Source organism: Rhinopithecus bieti, unplaced genomic scaffold, assembly GCF_001698545.2.
Source record: "Rhinopithecus bieti isolate Rb0 unplaced genomic scaffold, ASM169854v2 scaffold_3832, whole genome shotgun sequence".
NCBI lineage: Eukaryota > Metazoa > Chordata > Mammalia > Primates > Cercopithecidae > Rhinopithecus > Rhinopithecus bieti.
In genome coordinates this window covers 496,655-507,908 of record NW_016804242.1, presented here as the reverse complement: position 1 = coordinate 507,908, position 11,254 = coordinate 496,655, and the positions used below count along the sequence as shown (strand labels likewise).

Sequence of the window (11,254 nt, the reverse complement as noted above, 5' to 3'; positions counted from 1 at the left end):
TTTTTTGCCTTTTTTTTTTTTTTTTTTTTTTTTGAGAGATGGCGTTGCTCTGTTGGCAAGCCTGGAGTGCAATGGCGTAATCATAGCTCACTGTAATCCCAAACTCTGGGGCTTAAGCAATCCTCCTGCCTCAGTCTCACAAGCAGCTTGGACTATAGGTGCATGCCACCATGCTTTGCTAATTCTCAAAAAAGCGTTTTGTAGGGAAAATGTCTCTGTATGTTGCCCAGGCTGGTCTCAAACTACTGGCCTCAAGCAGTCCTCTGGCTTTGGCCTCCTAAATTTTGGGGGATTACAGATGTGAGCCACCGTGCCTGGTCTGTTTTGTTTCTGCTTTTCCAATTCCTTTTAAAATTTTAAAAGAAACACTGCTGTGTGAAGTTGCTCAGGAAGATAAAACAATCTATTCTAATGAGATTTAAGTAAGCATTAATTTGGTAAGGTCAATAAGATCAGGCTATGAAAACATTTGACAACTGGTTTAGCCTTTGTTAGGATAAATCTTTGGTTTTATGATATGTCAATATGTTAATTAATGTTTGTGAGAAATATGAACATCATGAGCCATAATTAAATAAGTGGTTTTACAATGAGAAAATGAATATAATTTAATTTTACCCCATTTTTTTGGTCTTTTCCCTAATTCACTATCTGATTGGTTTTGTTTGAATGAAATAATGATCTTTAGAGGAAAGGAAGAGCAAAGGAAGCAGCATGCTAACATTTATTAAGTGTTAATGTACTTGGTATTGTTCCAGGTGTTTTACATACAACATACATTTAATTTTCACAATTGTAATACAGATCACATCCAGGTAACTTCACTAAGGTCAAAAGAATTAGTAAGAACGAGTGTCTGTAGTGTACATAAAGGTCACAGTATGGACAGTCAGGAGGGGTACTCACATTTTATGGAAAACACTTCAAACTCTTTACTACATCCAAGCTGTAATAAAAATCTTAAATGACTCTAGAAATAATAATGGCCAACATTATACATTTATAGTACCCCTATGGGCCAGACACTGTGCCAATGTTTTACATGGGTGATCTCATTTAATCTTCAAGCAACCTCATAAAGCAGAACCTATTTTCTACTAGATTGGAACAGAGAAAATGGAGGCTTAGAGAGGCTGGGTAACTTTTCTGAGGTCATAAAGCAACTTTTGGGAGAAAAGGACCAGATGTAGGTTTCTGTGACTCTGAAGCACAGGTTCTTAAAAGCTACAGTACACTTGTGGGTAATTTTTTGTACTCAGGCTCTCATTAGCAGTACAATTTTATAGTGACAAGGTATGTTAATTTCTTCCATGGATAACTGATGCATAAAAGCTTAGAAGCTGTAATAATTTAATAGTTCACATGAACAACCCTGATTGAGAGTATTCACCAAAGTTGAAGAAGGGAAATCAGTCAGCTGTATTAAAGAAAGAATCAGATTTCTTACAATTCCCCCTCTTACTCTCAAAGGAGACCCATATACCAAGTATCTTCTGAGGGGGGAAAAAAACAACAAAAAAAAACTCAGTAGCTAGAAGACTACTTGACATGATAACAATTTTGTGAACTCGCTGTGGTCAAAGTTAAGTATTTAACACACCAGCAATTTTGCAATCTGAAAGGACTCTGGTGTCATTCTGTTGCCAATTTGGGATCCAAACCCTAACTGAGAATACCGTAAAGACGTAGATGTAGATTTTTATGATGCTTTAAGGGATAACTTGGAATCAAGATTAACATCAAAGGTGTTGTATTTGACATAAACATCGTTACCTGACTGCAAGTTGAAACCTGAATCTCTTTAGGTAGATGTAAATGGACAGGCGTGAAGTTAATGAATGAACTGAAAATAAGTTAATTAAATTATGCTATCGTTTGCTGATGCTTATGTAATGTGGTTGGCCAGGAGATATCTGTACGAATAAAACAGGCTGCCTGAAAGAGGTTGACGATCTTGATAAAGCCAATGTCAGTCTTGGGATGCAAAAATTAGAATCAAATTCAGTTGTAGCATGATGGAATTCCAGAAAGTGTTTAGAAACTTATGAACTTTGTGTATAAAGTCTGCTTAAGAATCAATTTAATTTTCCCCTATGAATCTGCTTACAATTTCCATTTGTTGGTTCCCTACACTGATTTTACCGGTATTTTTTATGTTCTGTTATACTATGTTGTGCCATGTTATTTTATATTACGTTAGACTTGTGTACATCCTGCAAATTACTATAAGTATTCTGTAGATGTAATGATTTTGTAGATAAAAAGAGGGGCTTAAAACTAGGTTAATCCAACAGCCATTCATGGTAAAATAAAATAAGCCAAATTAGGAATAGAGAGGAACACCTTCAAATGATAATTAGAATCAACAAAAAACGTAGCGCTAACAATGCTGAACAGTAAAAGACTGAATGTTTTTCCCATAAAATCCAGAAAATGGGTGTGGACTCTCACCACTCTTATTCAACATAGTACAGGAAGTTCTAACCACTGCAATAAAATAAGAAAAAGAAAAAAAAGGCATACAAATTTAATATGAAGAAATAAAAAGTCTCTATTTAGAGACAACAATATTGTTTACATAGTGAACTCTAAGAGAGCTACCAAAAGAAAAAAAAAAAAACTCTCCTAGAAATAAAAAGTACATTGAGCAAATTAGCAGGATACAAGATTCATCAGTAACACAAAAAATCAGTCACATTTCTACACAGAAACAATGGACATGTTGAAAACTGAAATTAAAGGCGCAATGCTATTTACAATCACTCCAAGGAAACTGAAATACTCAGGCATATAGTTTAAAAACATATACAGGAATTGTATGCTGAAAATTACAAAATGGCATGCAAAATATCAATGAAGACCTAAGAAAATGTAAACATTTAGTGTTCATGGATTTTAAGACTCCACGTAATAACGATGTCAATCCTTCACAAATTGATCTATAGGCCTAATGTTATTCTTATCAAAATCACAGTAAGGTTTATTATAGACATATACAAGCTTATTCCAAAATTTATATAGTGTGGCACAGGCCCTAGAATAGCTAAAATAATCTTGACAAACAAGCATGAAGTGGGAGGAATCACTCTACTTGATACTAAGGTTTACTATACAGCTAATGTGATTAAAACAGATTGATATTGTTGAAGGATAGACACAGATCAATAGACCCAATTTCCCCCAGTAGTGACACTTTGTAAAATTACAGTATGGCTTAGTATATTAACGCATAGTACAGTATAGCACTGAATACCACAACCAGGATATTGGCGTTGATATAATCCACCTATTTTATTCATATTTTCTCAGTTTTACTTGTATTCATGTGTGTGTGTGAATTTAGTTCTATAAAGTTTTATCACATGAGCAAATTTATACATCTGCTATTGCAATCAAGATGCTGTATAGTCCCACCAAAAACATCCTTCATGTTGCCCTTTTATAATACACTCTTCTCCCGCCCACATCATCCTCTCTTCACCCTATCAATACATAACCAATGGCAATGCCAAATCTAAAATTTTGTCATTTCAAAAATTTTATGTAAATGGGATCATACAGTATACAGCCTCTTAGGATTTTTCCCTCAGCATGATTCCCTGGAACTTCGTCCAAGTTGTTGTATGTATCAATACTTTGTTCCTTTTTATTGCTGAGTGGTATTAGTTGGTACAGATGTACAACTTGTTCAACCAGTCATCTGTTGAAAAGCATCTGGGCTGATTCTAGTGTTTGCTTATTCAAATAAAACTGCTGTGGAAATTCAGGTACAGGTTTTTATGTGAACACAAAACTTCATTTTTCTGGGATAAATACCTATGAATGCAATTGCTGGGTCATATGGTAGTAGTCTATTTGGTTTTGTAAGGAACTACTAAACTCTTTTCCAGAGTGCTGTACCATTGCACGTACCCACCCCCATGCTCCAGCAATGTAAATGATCCAGTTTCTCAGCATCCTAGCCAGTCCTTCATATAAGTTCTTTGTATCCTATATTGTAATCCAATCCTTTGGATTCTCAGGGCACAAGGCCTGATACAGCCCACTTGTAACATAAATGTATACTGCTTTAAAATATATTTGGGTAAAGTTTAAAACTGGCAAACAGAAAGAATGAGGATAAGTGTTTGTAGCTTAGGTTAGGGATGTGACAGGGAGCAGTTTTACTATCTAGACCTACCCATTCATTTGGTGCTATAAGGAACTAGAAACAGAAGGTGGATGGATGCATTTAAACTGCTAAGTGCAAAGCTGAAATGTTTTTAAAGAAGGGCTAATGCAATAACATTTAAGTTCTTTGCAATAAATTTTTACTTTCATTACATTTAAGTATGTGATGTTAATACATTTAAGCACGTAATATTAATACAATAAAATAATCTGAGATATGCCGAGTGTTATGGAAACACGGAAGGAGAGACCAGGAAAGACGACTCTCCCTCTCTTCTCTCTCATTTTAGATCCAACTTCTTCCTGTTTCCCCTTTCTGCCTCCCATTTGGCCTGTTTCTTCATTTCTATGCTATGCGCCTTTTTTCATCTCAATTTAACTTTAGTTTCTCTTCCTTCCAGCTGATTCCCTTTAACCAAATGTTCTTTTCCCCTGGATGTTCAGCTCTCTCTCCTGGGACTTTCTCTCAATCTGTCTCTCTGATGAATCCTCATGGATTCATCCTAATTTAGGTCTTAGACTATACTATTCTGGATGAAATTCTGTTTTCTTAGGGAACTGAAGTAGGAAGAACTGTTGGGCAATCCCATCTGAAGGTCCTGTTGACTATTTTACTTGAAGCTTTTTTCTCTCCATGATTCTCTCTTGACACAAAAACCCTTCCAAGTACTCTCATTCTTTTTTTATTTTTTTTTTCTGTAAAAGCTTCTGTTTCCCAATAACCACAGACACTTGGTGCTTTCATAGTAACTATCACATTCTACCTGTGTTATATCACTTTTTATCTTTTTGCACATTTGAGGTGATGAACTTTCAGAGAAGGTTCACTAATTATTCATATCCACAAGTGCCTTGTACAGTACTGGCCATATTGAATAATTACTCAATGAATTTGCTTGTTATTAACATGTTATTGGCTTCAGTTTTAGCATGTCTTTAAGATTATAAATGTTTCTGCCCAAAGCATTTTTAATTATGTTTTTGAAATTTATGAGCACCAAGTGGATAATTAAGTAGATAATTAAGTGAATAAGGTGAATCTGTAAACCCTACAAAACATAGTAGTTAAGAAGTCAACTTGGATAAAAATGCATAGAATTAAAGAACTGTGTTCAAATCTCCCTTGCGGTCATCTGACAAAGTCAAACTTAACTGCTGTCTACAGTAAGACATGGAATTATTTCACATTTTAATTTACTCAAATGGCAAATGTGGCATTTCAAACACTTTCATTCATATTAGATTTAAGTTCTGCATGGAAAGTCCTCTGTAAGGACATCATTATTCTATCTGGCATCATTCATTCTTGAACATGGGTTATATATTAAAGTTTCGGTGTTTTCTGGCACAAAATACAAATAGATGACAGTGTATTACAGCATTATAATAGGAATAACAGCAATGCAACAAGAAACCAAAATGCGTTTAGAACTCAGGCTGAGCCTTCTCCGCCTCCTCAAACTAACACAAATTTTTGACTCCAAATGTTATAATTAAAAGTCTTATCTTCATCTACATATTTTTCATTTCTCATTTCTCAAATGCCTGTTCCAGGTGTTTGCCAGTGTTTAGACAGTCACTATTCCATGTTTTCTACTATTTCGTTTCTTAAAATCTTCGAGGGTTAGAGATTACAATGTTGGCTTTCAGGGACTTAAAAATGTGTATGTGTGTGTGGTTTTGTGTGTTTTCCTCCTAAGCTCAGGGATAAAACTAAACAAACACGAGTACTGGGCAGGCTAGCTAGTTTTAAAAGAAGGCAAAAAGGCTCAGAGAATAGGCATGTTGTTACACAGGGTGTGCCCACTGGCACAAGACCTCCTGGGGAGAGGCTGGACATTCAGGATGTTTATGAGTAAAAGTAGAAGGTGGAAAAAGAACACACAAGGCCCAGTGTCCCGACAGCCTGGCACGAATGCGGCTCAAAATAATTACTACTGCTGAAGGAACCGTTTCTGTTCCATCTTGTGTCCTTGCTAAAATAAATAATAAATAATAACAATAAAGCAGTCTATCTACATAAATATGTGAAATACCCATATACAGCTATTTATTTATATATAAAATTTCTGTATCTTTTTCTTGCTTCCATTTGAGGACGTCAACTTCCTAATGAGGCGGAGTTTTTGTCTACCAGACCCGCAAGCAGCGTGGTGCGGGTAGAATCCTATTTTAAAGAGGCCCAGAACAATAATCCCCGCAATCACAGAGAAAATAAGCCAGTGCCCGAAAGCATCAAACAAAAATAATGTGTGAAGGAAAAGAAAAAGACTTCTCCCTAGCGGCGGCAGATGCACCCAAACTTTATGACTTCCTCTCCATCCCGACAGGGAAAGCAGGACTGAGCTTGTCGGAAGGTGAGCAGGGCTTGGCCAGAGACGGCGTGCGCGGTGGCAGAGCCCCTGGACAAGGGTGGCGTTTGGAGACTTGAAGGTGAAAGGGGAAGAAGCCAGAGTCACCAGCTCCAAAGTCCCGGAACTACACCTGGCAAAGGTCAAAGCCTGCGGGGTAAGTCAATTGAGGACAACGCCAGAGCCTCATGTTTGCAGCAGGCGAGTTGACTTCGGCGGGGAGAAAGTGGCCGGCCGCAAAGGGCCGCCCAGTGGGGGCGCGAGTGGCGCGACAGGTCTCCAGTCTAGCTCCGTTTGCGGTCCCCTTTGCTCCCACGTCTGCAAATCTCGGACCCCTACGTCCTCCCCTCGCCCGCCTTGGCGCGTCGGGGTCCCGCCGCCCGCCGTCCCTTACCGAGCCAGAAGTGCAGGCGGTAGGTGAAGCCTTGGCTCGTCTTGGCGGTGTGCAGCACCAGGTAGGCATCCCCGACGTAGAAGTCGCCGTGAGCGCTCTGGGGCACGGGCACCAGCTCCAGCTTCTCAATCCTCCAGACCTGCAGTCCCGCCTGCTTGCCCGCCCGGGCGAACTCCTTGTGGTATAGCTCCTGTGCCATGGCTCCTGCACGCGATGCTCCGGGGGGCGCGGGATCTCGCTGACCTTGTAGCTGGACTAAACCCAGAGCAGCAGGAGGAACCTTATTCGCCGCCACTTTATAAGGTTTGCCATCCGGGGAGGCGGCGCCCTGAAACGGGAGGGGCTAAGTGCCCGGGCGAGAGTTGATGGAGGAGGCGATCGCTTCCCACGGGGAGCGCAGCGCTGGCTTCCAAGCTCCCACGCCCTGCCCCAGGCGAGGAGCTGAATCGGCGTCCCAGAAGTGTTGAGATTCAGAGGGAGTTTATAGTAACTCGTGCCAATGCCTCCTCCAAGGAAAGATATTTTCTCTAGCAATAGACGGATAACATTAACGATTAAAACTGCTTGGCACTCCCTCGTGCATACTCATCATCACCGTCCTGCATATCTCCTCTTCTCGCTAATGCTGTTATTTCTGGATCTAAGTTGTTCTTGGCAGGAGGGGTGAGGTGAGGAAAGAGCGTGCCAGCCCTACAGAGTTGAGTCTGCGTTTACCCGGGTGGAGCAATACCTGTTCTTTCTGTGCCTCTAGAATAATTCTTTCTTAGAACAAATCTTCCTCTGCTAATAGCAACACTGCCGTTAGGCAGCAGAGTATTGTGCCACATTAGCATGTTGGAGTAATTTTAATGCATCCTTCTTTAAAAAGTTGGCTTTTTGAGTAACAAACATCCTAATGATCAATTCTGTCATTTCATTGGGCAGTCTCTCCATTCCTGATGACCAAAGTTTCTGTCTGGATCTTCCAGTTTGAAAATACCATGAAAAACAACGTGTCCGTTTTCCTGGACAGGAAGAAAACCTGGAAGAATGACAGTCTTACCCCAGGTGACAGAGCTCTGTAAATCTCAAGGAGTTCAGGAGCTGTGGTTGAGTTCTCTTACCACCTGCTTCCTTTGGCCAAGAGAGATGAAAACAACAACAACAACAAAAACCCAGCAGCCGTCCCCCTGAGATGTTCTCTGCAGGACTGTTTGTGGCTGTAATTTTATGCTTGGCCGGCCTTCTGGGTTACCTGTTACCTAGTTTCAAGGTGATAATTTTCTCATTGTTTTACCTACAGGCTTTGCTTTTGCAGGATGGCTAAAACACTATGGAATTTTTAGTGTTCCATATGGAATTTTTAGTGTTCCATATGGAAAATTTACTCTTGATTTGGCATTCATTTAACAAGCTGGTATAGTAAAGGATTTTGTTACTGAAAAAGGCAAATCACTCAGGATGTATAGAGTAAGAAAGCTGAATTTCATGCACGTAAAATTGTTTTCATTCAATTTCTAAAATTACATGAATCCCTGGAACGTCAATAATAATGCAAAATTCAATTTTTTCCTTAATTAAATTATGTTTTTAATAGGTTATTACATGACCATGGTAAAAAAAATTAAAAGTACAAAATGTGTGCAATAAAAAATTATCTCCATTTCACCCTGCCACCCAGTTGCTTTCCCCAAAGGCAATTACGTTACCAGTTTCTTATGTATTTTTCCAGACACTCAAATTTTGTCAACAAGAATATAGATAATGTAGTTATCTTAAATTTTTAACAGAAAATGTAACATATAACCTTTCCAAATCCCCTCCACCGTGTATGTGTGTGTGTGTGTGTGTCTCTGTGTGTCTGTGTATCAACACACAGTACTCATAAAGCTACCAGTTTTTACTGATCACATGGTATTCCACCTTATAAACATACTAATTTATTTTGTCTATCTCAGTTCATAGTGTAGGGGCCAAGGGAAAACTTCCTGTCTGCCCTCTGAAGCTTCACTGAAAAATCAAGTCACAAAAGGCAGATTAACAGGACAAATGGCATACAAATTTATCAGCGGACATGGGGGAGAATCACAGAGTGATTGCCCAATATCCCAATGAGGTACAGATGGTTGTACATCCTTACTAGAAGAAAGGCAGTTGGGTGATGTATGGGTGATTTGGGGAGTTAGAAAATGATTTTTAGGGGAATTCAATGGGTTTGAAGAACATACAATGGCCTGAGACAAAGTCTGTTAAGCCTGCAGAGCAGACAGTGGTTTGTGACAAAAGTCTGTCCATGTGTGTTGACAGACTTCAGTTTTTCTTTCTGCAATATGAGTTCAGTTTGTGGGAAGTCAGGGAAGCGACCAGAGGTAACTGTTTTCTTCTTTGGCAAGTCGAGACCTTAGGCAGATAAGGGAACTTCAGAGAACACCTTCATCCTGTGCTTTGGGAAAGAGAAGATCGGTGAAGGAAGGTCAAAGAAAATTTGAGGCTTCTTCATTTCAGCATGTCAAAGTGTCACATTTTGTGGTATTGGTTTCTGAGCCCCAACATTAGGCATTTAAATGTTGTGTATATTTTGCCAATACAGTGTTACAAATAGCATATTGAACATACTTTATTATGCATTTGCAGTATTATAATTGAGTTAATCCCCTGGATATATAATTAGTTGGGATTAAATAGTTTTTATGATAGTGATGATAATTATGAAACCAATTACTACCACTTACTGATGTTTGACAATAATTGGCTATAGTACACATTACCTTGATTCAATTCCTGCTTCCATCCTTAGTTCTGAGGCTTTTAGGAAATTACTTAACTACACACAGCCAGCCTCACGTTCCTCATCTCTAAAATGGGGAAGTAATATTTGCCTTATAAGATTACTTGGTTTAAGTGAGTTGACACAAATAAGGTATTTGTGTCTGTTACACAGAAAACGCTCAATAATTAGGAACTATTATTATGTGGTGGTAAGCTTCCTTTTGCTCCTTTAGATCTATTCTCTGTCCTGCACCCTTCCATCTTCCCTTGAGGCTGATCTGCAAGAGCTAAATCAAGTAGGCTCTGATGTCCTCTAGCCAAGGCTTGGTTGGAGACCAGAGGGAGAAAAGAGAGTGAGGTCGGAGTATTTATTTGCTTGGCTTCTTCTGCAAAAAGTCACTGTTCTTTTAAAGGCAAATAACTGACTTTTTCTCTCCGGTTGGGTTATAGCAACTCTCCCCTCACATGTTTTATTCCTTTTGTTTTCTCTGCCTGTGTATTTTTGTGTATAGCTTCCTAAAAGTCTCCTAGAATTTTCCTATTTTGCATGCATCCTCTGTTGTAAGTTGAGATCCTAATGGATACATTTTATTATCTATATTCTTTTTTTCTTCTCCTGACCAAAACAGTGAGAGGTGGATATGAAGCCTCATTTTGCTGATAAGGAAACTGAAACTTTGGAGTTTGCCATAAGTCAGTCACCCAGCTGATGAGTAGCCAAAGGGAATTCAAGCTCTCTCTCTCATTCAAAAGCACTTGCTCTTTCCAAAAACGTATTCTTTCCATCTGAATTATTTGGCCAGATGTTTTTCCCTGAAGCATACTTTACGGTTTTGTTTTCCTCAAGGTTGTACCTAGAGAAGCTTCTGATCTAGTGTGTCCTATGCAGCACTAAGAAACTTAGTTTTAACTTTGAGCTGTTAGATCTTGGTTTCCTTATCTGTAGACTGAAATCATGTGGTCTCTTCCTCCGGAGGAAAAGAAAAATATAAGAACTGGTGCTCTAGACTTAAGATAATTTAAAAACCAGAAGTATCTCAAGTTCAGTTTCAATTTCAGTGATCATTCCTTTCTTGGAGAAATAAAAAGAAGCTTTGGCATAGATGAAAGTGAAATTCCCTCTAGGTTAGGCCAGAGCTAGTGTGAGGCAAGTAAGACACATGCCTAGGATGCAAAAGTTAAAAAGGCACAAAAAACAACAAAACAAAGTAGCATTCAAGATAAATACTATTTTATGGTGATATTTTAAAGCTCAAAATTAATGCAAAGTATCATGATATAACATTTCAAATAGAGACAGGGTTGTTAATAGTGCTGTACAGGCTGAGACGAAGGAAAAGTACTGATCCTTCCATAACTTAAAACTTTGGGCTGGGCACAGTGGCTCACGCCTATAATCCCAGCACTTTGGGAGGCCGAGGCGGGCGGATCACAAGGTCAGGAGATCCAGATCATCCTGGCTAACCCGGTAAAACCCCGTCTCTACTAAAAATAAAAAACATTAGCCCGGCGTGGTGGCGGGCGTCTGTAGTCCCAGCTACTCTGGAGGCTGAGGCAGGAGAATGGCGTGAACCCGGGAGGCGGAGCTTGC

General features: G+C 39.1%; 1 protein-coding gene across 1 annotated transcript in view; it reads right to left on the bottom strand.

The window, feature by feature from the left end:
• SCIN (scinderin) overlaps positions 1-7,550 on the bottom strand; it is an 89,517-nt gene extending 81,967 nt beyond the window's left edge. The window contains exon 1 of the mRNA XM_017867398.1: positions 6,916-7,550. Within this exon, the coding sequence (XP_017722887.1) occupies positions 6,916-7,114 (199 nt within the window). The 5' untranslated portion in view covers positions 7,115-7,550. The remainder of the gene's footprint in view (positions 1-6,915) is intronic.
• Positions 7,551-11,254: the final 3,704 nt, after the last annotated feature.